At 36.5% G+C, this 27191-nt stretch overlaps 2 protein-coding genes across 6 annotated transcripts in view; one reads left to right on the plus strand and one right to left on the minus strand.

The window, feature by feature from the left end:
* CFAP36 (cilia and flagella associated protein 36) overlaps positions 1-6750 on the plus strand; it is a 28438-nt gene extending 21688 nt beyond the window's left edge. For both annotated transcript variants that reach the window (XM_045189425.2, XM_024553056.3), the window contains exons 8-10: positions 5588-5727; positions 5923-6072; positions 6581-6750. In XM_045189425.2, the coding sequence (XP_045045360.2) occupies positions 5588-5727; positions 5923-6072; positions 6581-6682 (392 nt within the window). In that variant the 3' untranslated portion in view covers positions 6683-6750. The remainder of the gene's footprint in view (positions 1-5587; positions 5728-5922; positions 6073-6580) is intronic.
* Positions 6751-10082: 3332 nt separating this feature from the next.
* Positions 10083-27191, minus strand: part of PPP4R3B (protein phosphatase 4 regulatory subunit 3B) — a 51691-nt gene continuing 34582 nt past the window's right edge. For 3 of the 4 annotated variants that reach the window (XM_045189421.2, XM_024552774.3, XM_045189422.3), the window contains 6 exons: positions 24912-25070; positions 21293-21462; positions 19157-19296; positions 18660-18844; positions 16887-17089; positions 10083-11735 (listed from right to left, as the gene is read on the minus strand). In XM_045189421.2, the coding sequence (XP_045045356.2) occupies positions 11640-11735; positions 16887-17089; positions 18660-18844; positions 19157-19296; positions 21293-21462; positions 24912-25070 (953 nt within the window). In that variant the 3' untranslated portion in view covers positions 10083-11639. The remainder of the gene's footprint in view (positions 11736-16886; positions 17090-18659; positions 18845-19156; positions 19297-21292; positions 21463-24911; positions 25071-27191) is intronic. The other variant, XM_024552775.4, reaches the window with a different exon arrangement.

Below are 27191 nucleotides of genomic sequence, written 5' to 3' on the forward strand. Positions count from 1 at the left end.
GGCTGTAAAAACCAGTGGAGTTGGAGTGGTGGAAGAAACTGCCAGATTTTCAGGAAATTCTGCATAGAGGGCCCGTGTAGTCTTAGAACGTTCACAAACCCACCCACTCTGAGATTCAGCACCAGGCCAACAGCTAGAAAGGTGCCAGTCGCAAACAGGGAGTGGGTGGAGCGACTGGAAATGGGGTGAGTGCCAGGCAAACCTCCAGAAGCCATGCAGTGGCACTGTCCCCTCTCCAAGCCCTCCCCCCATACAGCCACAAAGCAGTGAGGTGGATTGCCTTGCTCTAGAGATTACCTACGGCTCTACCCCACACAATTACAGGTGCCCTTTCTACAATGGGCCGTGCTATTAAGACAGGGAGTCAAAGCAGCACTACCTAATACGTAGAAACAAACACAGGGAGGCTGCCAGATTGAAGAGACAAAGAAATATGGCCCAAATGAAAGAACCAAACAAAACCCCAGGAAAAGAACTAAATGAAATGGAGATAACCAACCTACTAGATGCAGAGTTCAAAACACTGGTGATCAGGATACTCAGAGAACTCACTGAGTGTGGCACCAACATAAGGGCAGAAATGAAGGCCACACTAAGTGAAATAAAGGATAATCCACAGGGAACCAACAGTGAAGGGGAGCGAACCGGGAGTCAAATCAACAATTTGGAACATAAGGAAGAAATAAGCATTCAACCAGAATGACAAAAAGAAACAAGAATTCAAAAAAATGAGGATAGTATAAGAAGCCTCTGGGACATCTCCAAATGTACCAACATCTGAATCGTAGAGATGCCAGGAGGAGAAGAGGAAGAGAAAGTAATTGAAAACTTATTTGAAAAAATAATGAAAGAAAACTTCCCTAATTTGGCAAAGGAAATAGACATGCAAATCCAGGAAGCACAGAGTCCCAAACAAGTTGGACCCAAAGAGGACAACACCAAGACACATCATAATTAAAATGCCAAAGGTTAAAAGTAAAGAGAGAATCTTAAAAGCAGAGAGTTACCTACAAAGGAGTTCCATAAGACTATGAGCTGATTTCTCAAAAGAAACTTTGCAGGCAAGAAGGGATTGGCAAGAAATATTAAAAGTGATGAAAAGCAAGGGCCTACAACCTAGATTACTCTATCCAGCAAAGCTCTCATTTAGAATGGAAGGGCAACTTCTGTCCAAGATGGGGGTAGACACACTGTCCCTCCTCACACAACCAAAAGAAGGACAACAAATTTCAAAACAAAAAACCAGAACTTCTAGAAAATCAAACTGTATGGCAGTCTGACAATCAAGGAGTTAAAGAAGAAACATTCATACAGACCGGTAGGAGGGGTAGAAACAGGCAGCCGGGGTGGAGAGGACTCGCAGCAAGGTGACAGCTGGTGGACTGGGGCAGGTGAGGCAGCGGCTGGCGGACCGGGTGGTCCCACATTCACCCGGTGTGGATGAGCCCTGAGGAACAACTGGGGGAGCGAGACAGACTGCACAACCCAGGGCTCCAGCATGGGGAAATAAGCCTCAAACCTCTGATTAAAAGCACCTGTGGGGGTTGAGGCAGCAGCTGGAGAAACTCCCAGCCTCACAGGAGAGGTCATTGGAGAGACCCACAGGGGCCTAGAACGTACACAAGTGCTCTCACCCGGGAATCAGCACCTGAAGGGCCTAATTTGCTTGTGGGTAGTAGGGGAAGTGACTAATACAACTAAATACAACTAAGCAATGAAGAGATGGCCAACCTATCAAATGCACAGTTCAAAACACTGGTAATCAGGATGCTCACAGAAATGGGTGAGTATGGTCACAAAGTAGTGGAAAAAGTGAAGGCTATGCAAAGTGAAATAAAGGAAAATGTACAGGGAACCAACAATGAAGGGAAGGAAACTGGGACTCAAATCAATGGTTTGGATCAGAAGGAAGAAACAAGCATGCAGCCAGAAGAGAATGAAGAAACAAAAATTCAAAAAAATGAGGAGAGGCTGAGGAACCTCTGGGACAACTTTAAATGTTCCAACATCTGAATCATAGGGGCGCCAAAAGGAGAAGAGAAAGAGCAAGAAATTGAAAACTTATTTGAACAAATAATGAAGGAAAACTTCCCCAATCTGGCAAAGGAAATAGACTTCCAGGAAGTCCAGGAAGATAAGAGAGTCCTGAAGAAGTTGGACCTAAGGAAGCACACACCAAAGCACATCATAATTTCATTACTCAAGATTAAAGATAAGGAGAGAATCTTAAAAGCAGCAAGAGAAAAGGAGACAGTTACCTACAAAGGAGTTCCCATAAGACTATCAGCTGATTTCTCAAAAGAAACCTTGCAGGCAAGAAGGGGTTGGAAAGAAGTATTTGAAGTCTTGAAAGGCAAGGACCTACATCCAAGATTGCTCTATCCAGCAAAGCTTTCATTTAGAATGGAAGGGCAGATAAAGTGCTTCCCAGATAAGGTCAAGTTAAAGGAGTTCATCATCCCTAAGCCTTTATTGTATGAAATGTTAAAGGGACTTATCTAAGAAAAAGAAGATCAAAACTATGAACAGTAAAATGACAACAAACTCACAACTATCAACAACCAACCCTAAAACAAAAACAAAAACAAGAACAAAAATGAACTAAGCAAACACCTAGAATAGGAACAGATTCACAGAAATGTAAATCACATGGAGGGTTATCAGCAGGGTGGGGAAGGGGGAGAATGGGGGGAAAGGTACAGGGAATAAGAAGCATAAATGGTAAGTAAAAACTAGACAGGGGGAGGTTAAGAATAGCATAGGAAATGGAGAAGCCAAAGAACTTACATGCATGACCCATAGACATGAACTAAGGTGGAGGAATGGTGGTGGGAGGCTGGGGTGCAGGGCAGAGGGGAATAAAGGGGAGAAAAAAATGGGACAATGGTAATAGTATAATCAATGAAATATAGTTTTTAAAAGACATAAAAAATAGAGTAGCATGGGAGGGCAGATAAAGTGCTTACCAGACAAAGTAAAGCTCAAGGAGTTCATTATTACCAAGCCATTATTACATGAAATGTTAAAGGGACTTATTTAAGAGAAATAAGAAGGTCAAAACTATAAACATTAAAATGGCGACAGATTCACAACTATCAACAACTGAATCTAAAAAAAAAAAAAAAATAAACTAAGCAACCAGAACAGAAACAGAATCATAGATATGGAGATCATTTGAAGGGTTATCAGCTGGGAGAAGAAAGTGGGAAAATGAGGGAAAGGTACAGGGTTTAAGAAGATAAGTGGTAGTTATAAAATAGACAGGAGGATGTTAAGAATAGTATAGGAAATGGAGAAGCCAAAGAACTTACATGTACAACCCATGGACATGAACTACATGGGGGGGATTGCTGGAGGAAAGGGGCGGTACCAGGCAGAGGTGGGCAAAGGGGGAAAATTAGGACAACTGTAATAGCATAATAAAATACATCTTTAAAAAAATGAGTATTTCTGATGTTCCAGAAAACATACAAATTGATAGAAGCCCATTATGATGACCTAATTTAGGGGGAATAATACCTTTGTTCATATCTTTCCCTGGTTCCTGTTTGAAATGGATAGTATCTGTACTCAGATTGACACAAAGCTTGCTTTAAACTTGCTGGCTTTCTGATTCTCCATTCCTAGAAATCAGAGAAGCTGAGTAGTTTGGCCTCAAGTACTATCCCCTCTAGTGTGAGTTAGGATATACAAGATAGCCATGAGCAACTAACTCAAGGCAAAAACTATCCAGAGCCAGTACTTGAATATAAATGCTTACATGCCTGGGATCCCCCACCTCAGGTATGAATTGAACTGTCCCTTCTCCAGCTCTGTAGTTCCATACTGGGCTACACCTGCCTCTGCTTAAAGTCACCATCAGAAAGAACGGCATGTTTAACTCTGTCTGCATATTATGACCAACATATTTAAGCTCATCTTTACTTCTGTTTAAAGGTAGTTCTGTAGCTCTCTGTCTAGGTTGGTTGGAGTGTTGGCTCCAGGCTCATCTTTCCCATGGAGACCTCCCTCACTGTCTGAGAGTCTGAAGAGCTTTCTCTGTTCCAGGCCCCCTGGCACTGTGGTCAGGCCACGCGCTGCATGCTAGAGCACTGCTCCTGTGGAAGCTTCTTGCTTGTGTAGAGTTTATTTTGGTTTTACTGTGCCGGCAAGATTTTTGATTTTACTTATTTATTTTTAGAGAGGGGAAGGGAGGGAGAAAAAGAGGGAGAGAAACATCGATTAGCTGCCTCTTGCAGGCCCCCGACTAGGGACTTGGCCCACAACCCAGGCATGTGCCCTGATCGGGAACCGAACTGGTGACCCTGCATTTCTCAGGCCAGAGCCCAATCCAGTGAGCCACACCTGCAAGGGCAAGATTTTTAATCATTTGGAGACGTGTATCATGTTCTCCCATTGCACTTTTAGTTACTGGCATCATTTTTATGTGAAGCTTTGCTTGTCCCACTCTTCTTTTATAGTCCATGTACTTACACTGAAAATGTGTTACCTTAAACAAATCACCTTATAATAGAAAATGGTTCAGGAAAGCAGTTTGCATGTTATTCCTGTCTCTCTCTCTCTTTTTATCCTCACCTGAGGACATGCTCATTGATTTTAGAGAGAGAGGAAGGGAGGGAGAGAGGGAGAGAAACATCCCTGTGAGAGAGAAACATCAGTGGGTTGGCTCTTGTGTACACCCCGACTGGGGACTGAACCTTCAACCTAAGCAAGTACCCTGACCAGGAGTCAAACCTGCAGACTTCTGGCGCATGGGACAATGCCCCAATTGAGCCGCACCAGCCAGGGCAATCCTGTCTGTTGGCACAGTCACCATCTTGTATCTGCTTCCAAGTTCTGTTTAAAAATCTTTACATTTTCTTAATGCGTTGGTAGGTTCATAGTTATCACCAATATGTATTACAAACAAAAATTTTGATATTATTGGCACTTAGTCTTCTGCTAGAAAAAATTATAGCTCTACATTAATGGTTCTGAAAATAGATTCACTTACAGTTTTTACCTATAAGCAAAAGTTTGGAAACCAATTATGTTATTAGTAAGAGATTTTAGTACTGTGTTTTGGCTTATGCGGCAACCTTGTATAACATTGTTGTGGAGTTCTAATCTTTAGATAAGAACTGTAACTTTTTATAGCTATAGTATCAAACAGCAGGATTTTGGTATTTTTTTAGAATGTCATCATTTGTTAAGAAACTGTGGTCTTTGGGGACAGAGACTGTTTACTATTCTCACCCAGTGCCTGACACATGTAGGCAGAAAAAAACAAGTATTTTATTTTATCTAATTTTTAAAAGATTTTATTTATTCTAGAGAGAGGGAGAGGGAGAGAGGGAGAGATACATCAATGTGTGGTTGCCTCTCATGCGCCCCCTGCTGGGGGCGTGGCCTACAACCCAGGCATGTGCCCTGACAGGGAATCGAATCTGTGACCTTTGTGTTTGTGGGATGATGTCCAACCCAGTGAGCTACACCAGCCAGGGCAAAAAACTGAAATATTATTAACACTAGCTCATTTTGGTGAATCTAGCCTAATAATTAACACTTACTATAATATTCTGTTTGGTCTCTATCTAATTACTGCCAGACGTTAAAGTGCGTTTTGCTAACCAGTCAGTGCAGCCTTTGGCAAGAAAGCTGGAAATGTTGCCTGAAACCTCCTCCCTCCCACAAAAAGGCCTGAAGATTCCTGGCTTTGAACATGCAGTCATTGAAGGACCAATAGCAGTAAGTAAAGAAACATTACTTTTTAAAAACTATGAGCCAAGGGAAAAAAATACTAGGAATAAGCAATGTAAAAAATCATGTAATTAGCTTTTGTTATGATCTTGAACTCAGACTTCAAATTGAATCAGTCAGGTGTCTGTTCCAATTATTATATGAACTTGAATTTAAAATGGCTTCTTTTCTTTTTTGACCCAGAATTTATCAACACTTGGAACGGAAGAGCTCCGGCAACGAGAATACTATCTCAAGCAGAAGAGAGATAAATTGATGTCCATGAGAAAGGATATGAGGACTAAGCAGATGCAAAATTCAGAACAGAAGGAAAAACCTGCTGAGGAGGTAGAGGTATGGCTCAGCGGAGTATGTCAAAATTTGTAAATCTGGAGGTGGAATTCCCAAAGTCAGTATTGTGGAAGAAAGCCTTAATAATGAACACTGCTCACAGATCCGTTCATATTAACCTGTCTGCTAGTGTAGCGCTTGCCAAGTTTTTTCTAGGAAGTGAGATCGTTGTATAAAGAGGGTTTTGTGAGGCAGATGATAGCAATTTCATGATATATTTTCTCATTTCTTTACTCGCCCTATTCTGACTACCTAAGGGTCAGCAGTTTATTTTACCTGAGCCTATGAAATATTTTATCATAGCGCAGTATCAGTATCCTAGCCACCACCTCCAAGAGGCTTCCCCAAGAAGAGATTTTTACAAAGAAGAGATTTAGGGAATTTAAAAGTGTGTGACTTTTAAAAAACTTCCACGAAAAATGCTGTTTGTTCAAGGCAGTGGGGATTTTAGACAAATGAGCCCACCTTATATATACTATAGCCAATTTTTTTCTTTCTTTCCTTTTTTAAGGACATGACAGAGAAACCAGAAATGACAGCAGAGGAGAAGCAAACATTACTAAAGAGGAGATTGCTTGCAGAGAAACTTAAAGAAGAAGTTATTAATAAGTAAATTTAAAACCAATTTAGCAAAACAAATTCAAATTTTCTTAAAAATAAATTATTTAATCCTTACACTGAGCCTGTTCGTTTCTAGTATGTGTGCTTGTAAGTGCAAATATAAGCTCATTATTACTGTTTAAACAAACATGTAAGGTAAAGAGTGGTAGGGAAAGGTAGCTACTTATGCTGACCAGCTTAATATAAATATCTGCATAATGTTTCTTGGAGAGAAGGTATAGAAAACTAATTGATAGGGCATTCACTCATTCAAACTTGGCTATCTATTGTTTCTGTTGAGTGGTGTGCTAAGTACTAAGGGTACAGTAGGCAACTAGATCCACTGGGTCCCAGCCTTTGTGGGGCTAGTGAAGAGGCCTAAAGAGCCAAGTGTTACAAGGAAAAAGTGCAGTGTTATAAGCAGGGCTGGCAATGCCTCTTTGTAAAGCATTGTTTAAAGTGATTGGAAGGCTAATTGAAGGGAGAAGGGGGAAAAACCACTCAGGTCCTGCATCGGGAAATAATAAAGCACATACCAAGGAGCCGTCAGAATAGCCTGAATATACCGCACATACAGAATGGAGGGAGTGGGTTAACATGAAATTGGAAATAGGCAGGGCACTGATTTGCAGGCTCTTGTAGGCAATGTGAAGATTTGAAATGTTATGGTACCGGGAAGTTATTGAAAAGCTTTATAACAGAGAAGTTACATGATCATAATGTTCATTTTAAAAGAGATGTGTGACTGCTGTATGGAGACTATTGGTTGACTCGGGTATTAAAGAGTACTTGTGGGTATGCCCGGTGTCAGGTAATTCAATGATGAGAGTAGTTATCTTGGGCAGTGGTAAAATAGATTTTAACATCTTGCACTTGAAGCAGAAGCAAACAGGACTTGGGAAATAGATGGGGGGTTGTTAAAAATACTCAGTTACTCTTTCTAAAAAAGATACTATTAAAACAGGTAACAGAAACAATCAACTGAGCTTGTTGTGAGTGTAACTTTTGTATGTAAAGGGACCCCGGATGGTTTTCCGTAGTCTGTTTGCTTAAAGATAACCAGGATACAGATGCTCCTTTACTTATGGTGGGGGTTGCATCCCAATATACCCAAGTTGAAAATACATTTAATATACCTGAACTACTGAACATCACAACGTAGCCCTGCCTGCCTTACATGTGTTCAGAATACTTCTACTAGCCTACAGTTGGGCAATTATCTTAAGTTTCATCTTCAGAGTAACTGCCTTCCTCTGATTCTCACCAGAAGCAAGAGACACAGATGGCCATCTTATAGACATTATGGGACATGAAAACATAAAACCTCCAGAAGCACTGACAATACAGGCTGTTTATCCATGTGACCTTGTGGCTGACTGGGAAGTGCAGCTTGCTGCGCATCGTCACCAAGTATCATGCTGCATATCCCTAGCAGGGCAAAGACTGACCTGAGATTGATCTGGCTGTGACATCTGTCACACCATCAATCGCCAGAATCGATTCAGCTGATCTGGCTGGCTAGGCAGGTGTCCCCTCCCTCCCTCCCCGGTCCACATGTGCTCCTCCTGAAGCTGTGCTCTCAGGTTGAAGACGACCTTCCTTCCCAATTAGAGGAGAGGACTGGTCTTCAGTCAAGGGTATACGTGTAGCTGCACTCCCCTGCTAGAACCTCCAAACAAGCTCTCAAAGACTGAAATGTAAAATTTGAAGTATGGTTTGTACTGAATGCGCATCACTTCTGCGCTATCATAAAGTCAAAAATCATTAAATTGAACCATAAAAAGCCAGGGAGGAGAGACTTTTCTTTCAGAATCTTCCTGTCACCCCACAAGCACACCCTTTTTTCTAGTTATGGGCTATTCCATTCCTGAGGCTTAACTTGTAATTCCATTTTATTTCCTTAAATCTACAGTTACAATTCTTAAGATACCAAAAAAACTAGTGATTAAAACACAGAAATGTTTCAGGTAACTTTTTATTAAAAATATTTTTATATTGGATACACGTTTACAGATAAAATTTTAGGAGAACCTCAGGCATACAAATGTGGGCTCTGGCTTGCTTCCCTGTGTGAAGGTAAAGATAAAAATCCTAATCTGCCTGAGGGTAGTCATTTAAGAGCAGTTAACATGTAGAATATTAACAGTTATTCTTTAAGGGCTATTTTAAGTCCCGTTCTCGTATCATTGTGGATGAGGATATGTAACAAGAAAAGTGTTATCCTGTAATTCAAAAAACCATTCACATTTGTGCTGTAAGAAAAGGTTCCTATGACAATGACGATTTAAATGTTTAAGACTCATGGCAGTTCCTCAGAAAGGAACAGTGAAGAAATTCTTCCTAAAATATGAATGTATTGAGCTGGCCAAAAAGTTCATTTGTTTTTCCGTTAAGATGGCTCTAGTAGCGCTTACCTGTCTCTAAGTTCATTCAAAACAATTGTTAGATTGAATTGTGCCAGCTGTCATTAGTGTGTGTTTAAAAAAAGCCCATCAAAATTGGTGAATTTTTGTGCAGCCATTTTAATACTGAAGATGGAAGAAAATACACAAATTTTCGGCATATTATGTTTTTATTATTTCAAGAAAGGTAAAAACACAACTGAAACACACACACACAAAGGTTTGTGCAGTGTATGGAGAAGATGCCGCGACTGATTAAACATGTCCGAAGTGGTTTGTGAAGTTTTATGCTGGAGATTTCTCACTGGATGATGCCCCAGCACTGGGTAGGTCAGTTGAAGTTGATAGCAATCGAGATGATAATTGGGAACCATCTATGTTATACCATGCAGGAGACAGCTGACACACTCAAAATACCTGTTTCAAGTTACCGATGAAAATGAAAAATATGTCTTTTATTTTACGGAAAAAAACCCCCCGGATTTTTTGGCCAACCCAATAATACTTCCTACTGGAACTTAAATGACTTAATCAGGAAGAGTCCAGTAAATAGGGAAATACTTTAGGCCTGGGCTTTTTAGGTTACAAGAGGAAATTCAGTAAGAGCTAAGAAGAGTGAAGGGGCTAGATAAAACTTTCTGAAAGACAATGTATTCCTACGGTAATGTCCCTGATCTGGTTTAAATTATCCTAAGTCACTTGCCTTATGAGGAAGAAAGTGTTTTTCATTTTATGTTCCTGTAATGAAAGAGGTGGTAAAAAGCCCCATGTCGTGACGCTTTGGTGCTGGAACTTCATTTGCCCAAGGCACACCTTCTCTAAGTAGCATCAGTGATATTTAAAGTGCAGTTGACCCTCATTTGTTTAGAATTCTTTCATTCAGACTGGTGTATGACCTAGTGGTTTATAATAAATATGGATAATTTATTGGCTTTTAAAAGATAATTGTAAAATGGACATATCTCAAATGGAGTTAACTTATATTTACAACAAACCAAACAAAAGCAACAATTATAGAATTACAGGGTCACATTTTAATTCCTGAATTTTACAGTTCAGCATTAATATCACCACATGTATACAAATGGTGTAAAACAAATACAGTGGTATTTTTGATACAAAATAAACATCTGTTTTATGGAAAAACTATACTTCATATCTACACAGACAGCCCATCTTTTCCAAACAATAGCCAAAATTAAAATTAACTACAAAATCTCCAAAACAGGGAAAACTGCTTTAGTTTAAGCTATTTCAAGAAAAATGGACCCATAACACATTACAGGGGTGATCTTAAGATAGTAGCTGGAATTACTGTTTTTAATTTTTTTCCCAAAGCACTGCATTGTAGTTTGGGGGACGTTTTTCTCAGCATTATCTTAGATCACAGATGAATAAACTAACATTAAAATATTTACAGTTAACTTGCTTGTTCTAAAAATAAAACCTCTTAACTGTTTGCCTCAACTTATTTTAAATTCACTTACGTACATGGAATGTGCTTTTACTCTTTAAAAAAAAAAAGCAGCTTTAATGTTACACCCTTGTTTGTTTATGGAAAAGCTTCACGTGCTGCATACTGACTTTTGACAATAAAGTAACTTCTTGGATCAAAATGGCCTCTAGATATTAAATTCCACTTAATTCAGCACTGTTCTTTGTATGCTAGTCTTTATAAGTTACACTAAAAATTTTCTGCAGCTCTGGAGAGAGAGAGAATTTACTAACAAAACAGAAAGTAACTTCAAAGTATCTTCCACAAAAGATTGTACTGGTAGGCATGTGAACATTCCGTTCAATCTCCTGTTTCTAGAGAAAACCATTTTGGAACACTACTGAACTGATTCTTGGCATCTGTTATCTCTAAAAAGTGCTGATTTTAAAGTTACATGAACAAAACTGTCCATTTTGAATCCAGCTTGTTTGTTTTCATCAAAATACATACGAAAATTCCTGGTGTAGAAAACTCAACCTGTGCTGTGTTATGGGGCGTACTTCCCTCCGACCAATAGCAAGGCTGAATTTCTGTTCTATTTTCAAAGAAGTGGTCTCAACAGCTTAACTTCGTTTTTTATGATTATTGAATTTGTTTTCCACAAAAATTTCTTTTAAAAAGAGGCATTTGATTAAAAGAACAACATGGCCAGCACCATTATACATGTTATTGGGTTTTCATCTGAAGTTTTGTAATTGTTTCTAGAGCGATACCCCCTGGAGTAACCCTGCATTAATGTTATTTATCAAGCTTGTCCCTCCCCTAAAACCGTCCCCAAACCTGAGAGTTTCCTTGCTGAGAAGCTATCTCCCAGGTTCTGGCTACTGAACTTTTTTTTTTTTTTTGACAGCCTGTAAGGCAAACCCCTTAATTACTAGCAAGCAATCAAGTTCCTCGGAAGCCTGACTTTTTTATAGAAGTCTCGTCTCCTAGCTGATATACCGAGTGTCTTTTGCTACTCCACGTTATATTTATAAGTTCGAGTGAGAAAGCTTTCTGATTCAGAGTTTCAGCTCATTGAACGGTTGCAGCATTTTAGTGAGACCACATGTTGAGGGTCCCCAGTAAGTATTTTATGAGCCAAGGCGAGGTCTTTTCCTAGGAGATGTTTCTTCTTCTTCATCTTCCTCTTCGTCATCTGGATAATCCACTAAACCAACCAAACTTCCCTATTGAAGAATAAAAAAGTTAAAAAAAAAAACCATATGTAACAAATAGATATATCTGAATTTCATAAAGGAACTGCCTGAAATTACCCACAGTTAGTAAGGACAATGTAACTGGTGGCACTCTTAGTTACCTTCAACTTTTCTATTTCTTTTGGATTTTTAATGATGCCTCACAATTCAATTTATTCAGCAAAATTTCACTGTGGAAAAATAACTACATCCAAACAGCAGGGCTGACAGAGAATCATGCATTTGGAGCGGAAGGACCGTTGAGATGAAATAGTTCATTTCTCTAATTTCCAATGAAAGAGAATAGCCAGTCAGGGACAACAACTGTATTCTTAGTCTCTGTTCCTTATGCATACATTTCATAACTAAGCACACATCACTATTTTCAAATGGCTGATGATAATAAACACATGGTTCCTTAAACTAATGAATAAAAACTATTGGGCCACCTCTCTCTAACCAAAAGAAATGTAAGAATGAGGTAATTCAGGTGTTTGGCCTTTTTTGAGTAATGAACCCCTCTGAAGATCCCATTAAAGGCCTGGACACTCTACCCAGAAATTGTATGTCCTGAGGTTTGCATGCATTTTGAACCAATCCCATGAAACTTATACATGTCCTACAGGTTAAGGGGGCTACCGAAAACACTGCCTTCAGTTCAAACCCTTCAGACCTCTAGGGGTTAAACAAATACAACTGAAATAATTCCCATTTCAAACCCAAGTAGCTTCATTACTAAAGAATCTAGGTATCTGGCATTAACATTTTACCAGAATATAACAAAAACACTGTAGTATCAATCAACGAAGGCCTTGGAGCAGCTAGATACAGTTATCTGAAAGTCTGTGAACTAAATAAACCATATATACTTACGTCAGCATCCTTCTGCTTCAGTTTCAGCTTACCACACAGTCTTACGTTTGATAAGCAAGAGGCAGTATTGCTAAATTGTTAAGAATACACTGACTGTATAGCCTGACTACCTGACTTCAAATTCTAATGCCGCCACTTTTTAGGTCCATGACCTTGGGCAAGTGATTTAATTGTTCTATGCCTCAGTTTCCTTAACTGTAAAATTAGTATAATAGTAGTGGTTAGACCTTATTGAACTGTTTTTAAAAAATACTTCATTTATTTATTTTTAGAGAGAGGAGAAGGGAGGGAGACAAAGGGAGAAAGACATCAATGTCAGAGAAATGACAGTTGGCTGCCTCTCGCACATGCCCCCACCAAAGACGGACCCCACAACACAAGTAAGTGCCCTGACCAGGAACTGAACCAGTGGCCTTTGCTTTGTGAGATGATGCCCAACCAACTGAGCCACACTAGTCAGGGCTCACTGAAGTATTTTGAAAGCAAAACATGTAAAGCCCTTGATGCAGTGCTTGGTATGTAGTTAGTGTTCAATAATTGCTATTAGATGCTATTACTACTATGATAATTATTTGTTTATTTGGTTTCTAAGTCAAGCAACTTGGATGAGAGAAGGTAGAAGATATAATTACAGTAGAAAAAGGCAGCAGTCTGATATTCACAAAAATGACAGCAAGTTATCAGGGAAGTTTTAATTATGCTTAGGATTATGTATCATAATTTACAAACTTTTCAGTTCCAAATGGTTAACATTTAAAATGCTTTTTTGCTTAAGATTAATATTCTGTCTAAAACATTCAGCTACAAAATGTAATTTTCAATTGTATCTCTATTATCTACATATACACACACACCATAAACAAATTCATGTACATTAAAAAAAATCTCATTTACCATAAAAAGAATAAAAATTCAAAATGTGAAATATTAGAAGTAAAAAGCTTGTAAATGGAAGATGTACCCTGTGAAGTTTGATAAATTCCAGATTTTTAATATATAGCTATAAATGTACTGTTTTTAAACAAATATTGCAATTATGCCTACCCTTGTACAATTAACTGTGTTCACTTAAAAATACAATTTAGAAAACTTCTGATGTTAGTATACAAAGCTCTATTTCATTCTTTTAAACTCTAGTATTACATGGTATGAATATACCTTCATGTAGTTAAATTCCTTGTTGGACATTTAATTGTTTAAAACACAATTTAAACAACTGTGTTTCTGACAATAGCTTTTCTATTAATAATATTTTAATTTATTAATAAAATTGACTAAGAACCACCTCTGTATATGGAGTATCATATGGATGTTAAATTGTTATGGACTTTTATATCTGTATTCATAAAATTCATCTACATTTTGTTTTCTTTGTGCTTTTAAAAAGTATTTCACTTGTGTGATTAGAGAAGTGAAGCTAAGTCACTGAAAGACAGAGAAATGCATTTACTTCCATTGCCTCCCAAAACCTCACTAAAATTAAACAAATTAAAAAGGAAAAAAAATAACCAATAAAATATCACCCCCCCCCCCACGAAATTTAAAAAGTATACTTTAACAAGGAGAAAGTCAAGAACAAACCCAAGAAAGAAGTAGGAGGTAAAGGCACCAAAATACTGGGAAAAACAGGGAAGACAGTTAGGTCATGTCAGTAAAACAGACTACGGAATCCGCAGTTCTACAACCCACTGTCCCACCTGCATCCCCATGTCTGCCAGGAGATTCCTGCTCCTCTACCAGCACCAACTGAAAAGAAAATAAACCAGAAAGGCTCTGCACTTCAGGCGCAGTAAAGGGCAAGGGTAAAGTGCCAGGCTGAAAATGAAGGAATAGCCTTGGCTGGGTGGCTCAGTTGGCTGGAGCAATGTCCAATATACCAAAAAGGTTGAGGGTTTGATCCCTGGTGGGGGGGGTGTGTACCAGAGGCAACTATTTGCTCCCATCCCCAACCCCTTCTTCTCTCTGTAAAAATCAATGAACATCCTCAGGAGAGGATTAAAAATAAAAAGAAATTTAAATTCTGTATAGTGAGCAGGGACCCTCCAACCCCTCAACACTCTAAGCTCTGTGGCCTATCTATGCTCTCAGAACACCAACGGGTAAGTTTATACTTGCCAGGTATAGTAGACTAGTCAGGCCTGTAAGTGCTCGGTGCGCCACAGGAAAAAACGAATCAAAACTACATACAACACTCCCTGAAAAAAGCAAGGCACTTGCTATAGTTGTTTATATGAAGTCCATGTCAATAGGCTCTTATCACTGTTTTTTAAACTGCCCCATTTAAGAAATTGAGGCATACTGTGCAATTCACCCTGGTAAAGTGTATCATTCAGTGGTTTTTCGTATATTCTCAAAGGTGTGCAATCATCACCACTAATTCCAGAACATTTTCATCAACACCTATACCTTCCACTCCCCGACCAAAAACCATACCCATCAACAGTCACTCCCCATTCCTCCCTCCTCCCAGTTCCTGGCAACCACTAATCTAATTTATTTCTATGGATTTGCTTTCTCTGGACAGCTCGTATAAATGGAACACAGTAGGTGGCCCTTGTGTGTGGCTTATTTCACCTTGAATAATATTTTTAGGTTCATCTATGTAGCATGAATCAGTACTTCATTCCTCTTTATGGCCAAATATATCCACTGTTGTGCATATATCACATTCTGTTTATGCATTTATCAGTTTATGGACATTTGAACTGTTTCTACTTTTTGGCTATTATGAATAATGCTATTAATATTCGTATGTGAGCTTTGGTGTGGACCTATGTTTTTTGTTCTCATAGGAGCACACTTAGGAGTGAAATTTAACTTTTTGTGAACGGCCAGACTGTACTCCAAAGCTGCTGCACCCTTTCACATCCCTATGGACAACATAGGAAGGGCGTGTGATTTCTCCACGTCCTCCCCCAACACTTGTTTTTGGCCATGCTTTTTATTATAGCCATCCTAGTAGGTATGAAGTAGATCTCACTGTGATTTATTTATTATTTTTTTAAAGATTTTGTTTTTTAGAGAGGGGAAGGAAAAAGGGAGAAGAACATCCAGGTGTGAGAGAAACATTGACTGGTTGCCTCTCATCTGTTGCCCTTCACATGCCCCCGACCAGAGACCTGGCCGGCAAACCTAGGTATGTGCCCTAACTGGGAATGAAACTGGAGACCTTTCCGTTTACACACAGGTGCTCAACCCATTGAGCCACACTAGCCAGGGCTCATTGTGGTTTTAATCTGCGTTTTCCTAATGACTAATGATACTATTATTTTATGTGTTTGTATGGTTCATTTGTGTATCTCCTTTGGATAAATGTCTATTCAAGTATTCATTAAAAAAACTGGTTGTCACCCTGGCCAGTAGCTCAGTTGGTTACAGAGTTATCCATTGGTTGTGGTTCAATCCCTGGTCAACAACCAATGAATGCATAAATAAGTGGAACAGCAAAACCAATGTTTCTCCCCATCTCTTAAAAAAACAGATCAAAACAAAACTGGTTGTCATGCTGAGGTTTAAGAGTTCTTTATATATTCTGGTATCCATCCCTTATGAGATATATAATTTGCAAAGATTTTCTCCCAGTCTGTGGGTTGTTTTTTCACTCCATGCTTTGAAGCACAAAATTATTAAATTTTCCCCTAACCAGAGTGGCTCAGTTTGTTGGGCATCGTCCTGCAACATGAAAGGTGGCTACTTCTATTCCCAGTCAGGACACATGCCTGGGATGCAGGTTTGGTCCCCATATGGTAACATAAACCAGCACAGACTTTCTGGAGAGGAATTTCACACTACACTGTGTATGAAAACTTTCTACTCATTTGTCCAAGAAAATAATTTAAAATGCAACAACACTGGTAACACTATCAGTAAAATATCAGAATCATCTTATGTGCTCCAAAACATTAAGAGGGTAAGGAGAAGGGGTATGCGGGGAAGAAAAACTCAAAGTAATATGATACAGCTAAATAAAATGAAATTCTAGAGTCATCGACAATGTTTTAATAACACAAATATTCTTGTAATAAATAAATAAATAAATAAAAACAGGGTACAAATCTGTTTATAGAAAGACCTCAGTTGTAAGTCAGATAAAGAAACCTATGTACCTAAAGAAAAATCAATCAAATGTTAGCAGTCATATTCTCTGATGATGTGGGCAACATTTTTCTTCTTTGAAAGTATTTTTATTCTCCAAATTTTCTTCAGTAAACATAAAATAATTTTAGAGATGGAAAAAGCCAAGTTTATGTGTCGAGCAGTTTCACATACCTTGGTGGCTGTTACTGATGTAGCCAAGTTTGTAGTTTTGGAAGAGGATCCATTAGAAGTTGCTGGTGGTGTCTGAGCCACTACAGATTTGCTGTTCGTACTGTTTGCTCCATTAGCAGCACTGGTGGAGTGGGAGAAAGTAAATTTGAAACCACCAGAAGATGTCCTTTTGGGAAGATTTTCCTTGTCTTCACTTTCTTTTGCTAAAGCATAAGTAAAATTTTGAACTTATTATCAGTAAATATTGTTAAATTAACACATCTGAAAAGAACAGTAATTTAAAAACTTTTATATAAAACACTGTCTTTGCTTTATAAGAGCTAAAACAATGGAGGAGCATGATTAAGTCTTTATTACCTGGAATCTCAAGATTAGAAAGGACCTTCAGAAGCATGTAAAAAATCAGCCCCCCTATGCTAGAATTCTACACTGCTGTATCTAGGACACTTCCAAGGACTCACTAGTTGCCTAACTCTTTGTTTCCCTACAGTTTCCACTCACTGAGTCTATACTTTTATGCTCCTCTTAAACCCCTGATAATTTTCCCACAGGTTAATATTTCAAATGCCTAAAGACAATGATATCATCGCATCTATCAGTCTTTTATTTCCTGAATATTCCATGTTCCTGTGTGGGTTTCTTTTGGGACAGGAGTCTACTATCCTTTAACATCTGGTAGCTACTATTTTTTTGAGGGGTATATGATTTTTCACTGGATATACTGATTCAAGTTTGGCCCCAGTGACTCTCTTGTCTGTAGTCAGTCTGCACAGTGCCTGTAATGAGTAAAGGTAGAAGAGTCTGGCTACTAAAAGGTGTCTATTGCTTAGGAGCTCTTTGCTCCTGCAGCTAAAATAAATAAATGGAACTTACAGCATTAATGAGTAGAAAATGAGTAAGGCTGAGAACACTTTCAGAGAAAATGTAAAGCTCAATGAAGCACTAACTAGTAAAAATACCTTTAGATTCTCTCTTTCAAAAATCACAAGCTTATATAAAGTCTAGGAAATGCTTTTTCCTTCCAAGATATAAATTTTTATTAAACATTTAGGTGATTATGCAGGTCAGTACTCCAATAATGGTAATTTCTCAGGCAACAGAATTAAAGTTAGTTCTTTGGAAAGATGGATAATTTGACTTTTATTTCTCTTGATACTGTATCTTTATGAGACTTTTGGGTGGGAGGAGGTAGAAGAGGGTCCATGAGGATAAACGGTGATGGAAGGAGACTTGACTTTAGGTAGTCAACATACAATACAATATACAGATGATGTATTATAGAATTATACATCTGAAACCTATTTAATTTTATTTACCAAGATGCCGCAATAAATTCAATTTAAAAAAACCCTTCTATAATGATTTTAACATTTCAAAGAGCATAGCTACTTCTTTGAAGTTAGTTTCCTCAGCAGGAATAGGCAGAGTGCTCTGAAAAGTTTTTATGAATCCGTATGGCACCTATTATTATTGGAGATTTCAGAATAGAAAAAAAGCCAAGACTGTTCATAAAAAGCAAAGTATAAGGAGACAATGAAATTTCTAAATAGCAGATGCAGAATATCATGAAATAGAAAGCTTCAAGAAAACATTTTAAACATGGAAAGAAATCCTAAACAAATTTAGAAGACGTATGTAATTTAAAAATTATCATTCAGGAAAAAATTCATCTTTCATGTTTTATAAACAATGACCAGAACTTTACAAGTAAATGAATAATTTGTATAATAATTATAAGAGGATGCACTATTCAAAAGTTCAAAATTTTAATACCTTTCTTAGTCTCCATAAATTTTTCATAACTATCTGGAAAGTCATCTTCTGGCTTAGATTTTTCCACTGGTGCCACAACTGTTTTTCCTTCCTCCTCTTCATCTTCATTAAACCACAATTCTTCATCTTCTTCCAAGGCTTTTGCATCTCTGCGAAATCTGTTACTACGCAATATAGATGGTACACTGTAAGAAACATACCATAAATTTTGAGTAATGATTTAAAATTCATTAAGATTGAATTTGAGAATATTTATGTATAACCAAGAGGAGCTGAAGTAATTTTAACTGGGTAATATTTATAAGCTGAAGAATTAACTTGAGTTACAATATGGAGCAGTAATTTTTCATAGAAAAATTTTGGGGTAGGGAGATATCCTACCCTCCTACATATAACCCTGTCCTATCTAATTGTGGAAGGAAAATTCCTGGGTAAATTTCACAGGTAAGATCCAACATAAATTTATAGGCTATAAACGTAATATACTTAAACAATACCTGTTCAGTTTCTGATTTTGTCTGTCTTTTTCTTGCTCATATTTAGTCTTCAATCCTTTGAATGTCTGAACATATTCAATCGATTCAAGTGCTTTATAAAAGTTTTCAACTATATGTGCAGTAAGAGACTTGATATCTTCCTGTGTAAGCACAAAATTTAGATTTCAAATATAATACAATGCTTGTTAGGAGAAAAACTTAAAAAAATTGTGTTTTATAATTCCAAAACTGATCAAAAAGGTTTTTCAAAATCACCTTCTAAAAATAAATGTCCTAGTTTCTTTACACATGAGCCAGGACTCCACAGAAAACTTGGAAAAAAGAAGAAGCAATTCACTGGATGGAGCCCTTTTGGAGGATTATAAAGAACATTTCAAAAGTAAATGGATTTAGTTTACGACTTCTGTTCATTTTTTACACTTACATAGCACTTTACAATTTCAAAAGCACTTGCACATACAATTTCACTTGATCCTCCTAACAATTCTATGAAATAATAGGTTTTATTATACCCATTTTAAAGAAAAGGAAACTTGAGGCTCTGAGCGAAGTTGGATGGACTGGTCAAGAGCACAAAGCTAATTAGAAAGCAGATTTTGACATTGTATTTTCAATAAACATTAGGTATTACTTAAGGACTTCTCATTTAACATGACATCCTACCTATCAAAATGAGATACGCCTCACCTAAAATATACACACAGATTCCTCAGACTGTATTGCATATACAGATCAGATGGACTATTAATTTGAATGCTACTTGTTCATTCCCAGTGTCTTCTAATGAGATACTCTTTGTGAAATAAACTGGTGGTAATAACTTCTAAGTGAAGCTTTCTAAGTGATCACTGCAACAAATGGATACAAAGCAGGCTCACGATTAAATATTATTGAAGTTGTGATTCAGGACTTTAATACTAGTCCTGAAATATACAGGCTACTTCTTGAAGATCCACCATCGCCTGACTGCATTGAAGGATTTTAAGTCTTTAAATGACTTTCCCTGGATATCTCAATGAAAATAAATGCAAAGAAGGAAAATTAGAAATCTAGGAAAAACAGTCTATGTTGTATACTCAACAAAAAGGTAAGTTTTGGGATTCAATGTACATTTATCAACCATTTGTATTTTTTGAAAAAACAAATTCAATCACAGGAATAGGGAAGGGTTTGGGAACTTTACAATTTATTTTATCAGTATCTCATCAAAACTTTTAAAGGAAAAAAGTGTAAAATTTAATCTCTGATTCATTAGAACAGTGCACTGTGAATCTGGGTTCAGATTAGTTGGTCAACTTGAGCTTGTTAACTATATTTCCTCTTTTCTAAGGCTAAAGACAGTACTTCAATCCTCTTCATCCTTGTGAGTATCATACTCTTGGCAAATGACCAATATTAGAAAAACAATCCAGTCCCTCAAATAATCTCCATGTGACAAGAGCATGTCATCAGCAGAAATATGATTTGTAAGAAACAAAATTAGAAAGTGAATTTCTAGCTTTGACTTTATTTTTTCAAGTTCTTTCTAACCACGTGGCCACTGTCCCTGGTGGAGTGATTTTAGTGTTGAGAGAGGGCAAATTTATTGTTATCAGTTTTACAGTTATCTGTCTTACCTTTGTTATTCATACAGAACTCTCTCCAGGTCTTTTTATGACAAATCTTCTGTTGCCCAAAACTGAGCTGTAACATAACTTCAAACTCTGACTGCTCCTAACCAAATGGATGCTGTTGAATTGTTCACTTAATCACTTTGGGTATCTCAAGTCCCTCACCTGTAAAATAGGCAGTTGGAGTAGTCCATCTAACTCCCTGATCTCTTCAACTCAAAATTCCACGATAAATCCTATTTTTATGCATCTCATATCAATGTCTAACAAAGGAATTATTTTTCAACCTATTAATTTTTATCACTAGCCCTACAATTATCAAAGAGATCACATGAATGATATGCCTGTCTGTAATGTCCACATACGACAAATTTGATCCTGAAATACTTGGCCAATAAATGGAACTAAGAACATTATAGATAAATATGGATTAAAAAAGACTATGCTAAATTTCACAATTTAAAAATTAACCTTACTAAACATATAATTATTTTACTTTACTAAGAATCCTTTAATATAAACTTACCACTCTTATGAATTCAAATAACTCAATGACAGCTGAATTTAACAGATTGTACCGAGTGCCATTATCCAGAAGAGCATTTATAACTGGCTCAAAAAGATTTCCCTTGGTGATGTAACGATTATAAAATTCATCTTTAAGGCCAATTATCCGCCTCATAAAACGAAGAGCACCTAATTAAAAATAATACAAGGAATAAATCAATGATCTTACTAGTATTAATTATACAGCTATTTTTTACATAAAACAATGTATGTGTTCTTCTAGAATAAAAAGCAAAACTGTGTACTAAATATTACTGGGCTTTGAGAAAAATAGTTAGGGAAAGACCACTCAAAACCTGTAGGAGTACAACTTGAGTAACCAGAGCTAACAAAAAAGCCCAATAACTGGCAATTGGGAGATAAACTACCTAAGCAGGTAGCTCACAGCAAAGAGATTTTAAAAATACACAAAAACCTGAAAACGCAAACGATGGTAGTACTCAGAGCAGTGTGTGGTGGGTGTGGAGACAAAGCAGTGAAGGCAGCTCAGAATCAGTAGGGGGCTGTCCTTAAAGTGGGCACAGGAGCGGTACAAATGCCAGGAGAGCCTACCTCTTCAGGGGAGGGAGCTGTGGAGGGAGATACTGCTGTTCAATTTTCTGAACACACAGCCAAAGGGGCCCCTACTTCCAGTTTAAGAGAGCACTGTTTTTACTTTTCACTATTTCAACTCTCTTTGCTTTGGAAAAATCATCTGCGACCCAATATTACTTTCACATTATAATAACTTCATTTTCTTGTTTACCAATTGCTTATGAACTATTTTGCCTTAGGTAAACATGTACTGTGGCTGATCAGACAGTACTTGTAAAAGAACAATAGAGTAACAAATAAATAGTATAATTTGGCTTTTCACATTTTAGAATACTGAAAAAATTTTTCCTTTTAACTAGTTTTTTTCCTTAGCTAAGTTAAACAAGTTTAGCAATGTTATTGCTAAAATTAGCAAAAATTATAATTTTAACCCCTTATTTTTATGTTTGTTGACCTTTTAACTTATAACCTTTCCCATAAGTAGTTTATTCTATTGATACCACTACACGAATCTTTCAAAACACAAGGTTTTCAATTTTATAAGTTGTCTCTTATTTTAACCCTCTGTTGATGGATGAAGTCACTAAAAGAAGATGTGACTGTTAAAGAGGTTCTAAATATTATCTGAGAATAAAACAGAAACAGGCCACAGACAGTAAAAATGTATGATAACTGTAGCACTGAACAAATGTGGAGAGAAGTTAGTTATAACATCACCTCTTTCTGGATGGGCTAAGAAATCGTTTACTTAAGATTAAAAAGACCAAAGTATTGGCAAAGAGGTGAGCAAATGGGCAGGTTCATTCACCGAGGGTGAATGAACTGACATAAAGCTAGAGGTAAAACAGCACTGCATATAATAATAGAACTCTTCAAGTAATATAAGCATTTAAATACTAGAGGTTCGCTCAATTATGATATACCCATATAAATGGAACTATTCTGCAGTCATCAGAAAGGACTAAAGAAAAGCAGACAGAAAAACCTATTATGAGAATCCTTCCTAAATTAATATATAAATTTAATATAAATGCAATCAGAATGAACTGGATAAAATTATTTTTAAGTTTTTGTGATAGAAAAAATGTCCCAGAGCCAAGAAAATGACAAACAAGAAAAGTGAAGTGGCACTTCACAGACATTAAACTTTACAACAGAGAGACTATAATGGCGTAAGAAAATACATTCCCTTTATTTCACTAAGTGAATTAGAAGGATAGCCCAGAAATAAGACAGAAGCATATATGGTAACTTACTGTATAATAAAGGGAAACTTTAATTCAGTAAATAAAACAGTTTATTTAGTAAAAATGTTTGCACAACTGGCCATCCATCTAGAAGAGAACAAAGCTATTTGCAAAAAATTTTCACTGTACTACATATATAAATATAAAAAGTGAAACACACATATTATAAGAAAATTGAGAATACTTGTATAATCTTAGGGCATAGGAGACTTTCCTAAGCAAGACAAAGAATGCACTAACCATAAAAAGAAAAGAGACACATAAGAATTTTAAAACAGTCATATGGAAAATAAAGGTAAAGACAAAAGACAAATGACACGGAAACGTTTCCCCCCAAAACAGGATAAACTGATAGTATCTCTAATATGAAAAGAGCTCTAAGAAAAAGATAATAGACCATTCATAACAGATAAAACACAAAAGTACTAAAATATAAAAACTGTTGTCAAGGAAAGTGTAAATTAAAACACAAATGGAATACCACATTTTCCACCATTAACTTGGTAACATTTTAACAAACCAGTAGCACCAAGTGCTAGAAAAATGTCAAGTGCTTCAATCCTTTGGGAAAGAAGTCCAGAGGCTATATGTTAAATTAAAATTTAAAAGGATATATTAAGAATGTATCAACATTTTGCCCTGGCAATACCATTATTTGGAATCTATCCTATGAAAAAAATCAACTACTACATAGGAGATTTATATACCAGACTATTTACTACAGTGTTGTTTGGAGTGGAAAGTACCAGAACAATCTTGTATTTAGACAATGGTGAGATAAGCTGTGGAAAAGCCATTCTGGGAAATGTTACTCAACTATGTATAATAAAAACTGGCTTACAGCATATCCAATGACCTAGAGTAATATTAAGGGACTGAGAAGTGTGTTAGTATCCTGTTTTTGTAAAAATAAAAAAAAAGACCTATGTGTATGTTTACATGAATTTCTACAAGTATGGAAAAGAAATAGTGCAGGCAGTTAACAGTGGCTACTTTATTTATTTAAAATATGTATTTATTTTTTAGAGAGAGGGGAAGGGAGGGAGAAAGAGAGAAGTATCTACGCCCTGATGGGAGACCGAACCTGCAACCCAGGCATGTGCCCCAACCAGGAATTGAACTGGTGACCTTTCATTTTGTGGGAGGATGCCCAACCAATTGAGCCATGCAGGCCAGGGCAACAGTGGCTACTTTAAGGCCTTAAAAGTAAAGGAAGTAGTAGGGAGATTAATCTTTTCTCTATATATTAAGTAAACGCTTAAATTTTAACTATAATTTTTATACTCAGAAAACAACAACAAAACAAAAGAAGGAAGCGTGTTTATTTGTATGTAAAATTATGAAGAGGAAAGGAAAATTTATAGTTTGCCAAAAATCAACATTGGTGCAAATACTTTACAAGTTCAATAAATAACCTGAGTTACACAAAAACAAAGCAAGGTCTGTATCTCAACAATATAAAGAGAGTCGCTACTAAATGACAGTTGGATGAAGCAGATATATAAGATAGCAGGACTGGTTCTATTAGTGAAATGTGACCACTGCACAGAGCACTATCTCAGGTAAGCTAACTGAATCTAAACGTGAGCAAATGTGTGTGGATGGGGAAACACTGACCTATATTCCTCTTATCCTTTAAATAAAAGAAAGATGAGTATTTCCCATAATCCTCTCTTTAATAGCATATATACTACTAAAAAAGACATAAATTCACATGGGTAACTTTGGCTTTTATCTCTATTAGAAATATTGTTCCTTAAACACTTTAACAGACTATTCGTTTGAATTTTTACTTACACAAGGCCAGGAAAGTGTGCTTTGAATTCATCAAGACCAAGACTCTTCTTAGCAAGTCCTTGTTCATAATATAATTTTTTATGTGGTACGTGTGATGTTCCACACAAAATGTGAGTAGCTCTAAAATTAAGGCAAGCAGCTGTGCTGTTTGATAATTATCTACAAAGAAATTATCACATGAAAATCAAATACTGCCATACACCTAAATAAAAAAGAATAAAATTTATACCCTACATTTTAGAGAAAAAGTAAAATTGCATTTCCTTCTCATTTTAATATCAACTAAAGAAGTTACAGATTTTTACTTTTTCATTATGCAGACTCTCCAGAACCAATGTCAGTTACCTACTAAATAGAAATTTTTCTAAGGCTGTTGCATAAAATTTTTAATAATGTTAAAAGGAAAATAAAATTCTCAATAAAAATCTACAAACATGATAGTAAAACCATAAATGCACTGGAAATTTCTTGATAATGTTTATTACATGTTTTAATTATTGATATTAATAAACCTATAATAGGGTCCACAGTACAGAGAAAGTACCTCAAACTTTTTGCCTAAAGTGGTGCAATGCAAATTTCCCAAGAAAAATTAACATGCTTTCTTTAAAGACATCTTTAACTAAGGGACATTCTTGGCTATTTAAATATCAAGTGAAAAATGTTACACTGAGACATGAATCTTTTTTAACATCAAACCATAATGTACATGTGTGAGAGGCCTACAGAAATAAATGAGATTTCTTTTCAAGAGGCTTTGGTTTATACATTTGTGGAATGATTTCAAATTGTTTCCCGAGCATCAAAATTGAATATAATGCAAGGGCTTATATAGGTAATTACCCACACCTATTAAAAATGTTTTAGACAAGGTAATATTAAGCCGTGAGCAGATTATGGAATCATAGTCTTATAGAATAAAGTAATTGACATCACCTAATAGAATTATTTTAGTTTTTAAGAAGATTACATACATAAATATTTTGTGAAATTATGTTGCTATTAGGAATAAATTAACATTGTTTTAAGTAACAGGATGACATTAAATACACAAAATACAATCCTGGCATTTCAAAGATCTTTTCTACTTTAAATCAAGTAAAGGGTTTTACTTACTCCAAACCAGTTTGTCTAACAGCAAACACCGCCTAGTCCCTCACAATTAAGAAAAAATTCTTTTAATTTCTGAATTCCCAAATTTTATTTATAGAAGATTTTGTAACAATGATCTACAAGATTAAATTAAGTGTGTTGTTTTCACTTTCCCAAGACAGGACATGAAATTACTCACCTATTTTCTGAACTGTCTCCTCATAGGATGCTAGGTACACATAGGCATATTTTCCATGCTACCATACCTGGCATACCTGGTATGCATGTGGCAAGTAAAAGCAACAGTGTTTCCTTCCACTCAGATTCATAAATAAAACTTAAACATATGGCTGTTATGAACACTACTAATTATCTTAGTTTTACTGGGTTGGCCAAAAAGTTCATTTGGGTTTTTTACTAAGACAGCTCTAAGTAGCGCTTAGTTGTCTTTAACCTCATTCGAAATAATTTTGTTACAATGCATTGTGACAGAAAAAAACTTATCAAAATAGGGGAATTTTTGTGCAGCCTTTTTAACATTGAAGCTGGAAGAAAATAAGCAACATTTTCACCCTACTATACTTTATTATTTCAAGAAAGGTGAAATGCAACTGAAACGCGTAAAAAGATTTGTGCAGTGTATGGAGAAGGTGCTGTGACTGACTGAACGTGCCAAAGGGGTTTGCAAAGTTTCCTGTTGGGAGATTTCTTGCTGGACAATGCTCTGTCAGGTGGACCAACTGAAATTGATAGCGATCAAATCAAGACATTGATTGAGAACAATCAATGTTATACCATGTGAGAGACAGCCTACATGTTCAAAATATCCAAATCAATAAAGTTACTGGTGAAAATGAAAAATGTGTCTTTTATTTTATGGGATAAAAACCATACAGACTTTTCTAGCCAACCCAATAGATTTCAAAAGTAAACACAAATTAAATCTTCAATGTTCAGATGTCTTCTGAACAATAAATTTACAGAGGAAAAAAAAAAATTCCAAATGGTTTTCCATCTTTTATATTGGAGGAAGTGAGATATTCTCTTTGCAATAAAGAAGAAAAAAAGTAAATGTATTTCTGGATTTTGTTTTTGTTGAAAATATGCCTTTCTTGGCCTTATACAAATGTATTATACTCTGAGTAGGAACAGGTTTATTATTTGCATTAGTTCATAAAATAAAAATTT

The sequence above is a fragment of the Desmodus rotundus genome, chromosome 5 (assembly GCF_022682495.2).
Source record: "Desmodus rotundus isolate HL8 chromosome 5, HLdesRot8A.1, whole genome shotgun sequence".
Lineage (NCBI taxonomy): Eukaryota > Metazoa > Chordata > Mammalia > Chiroptera > Phyllostomidae > Desmodus > Desmodus rotundus.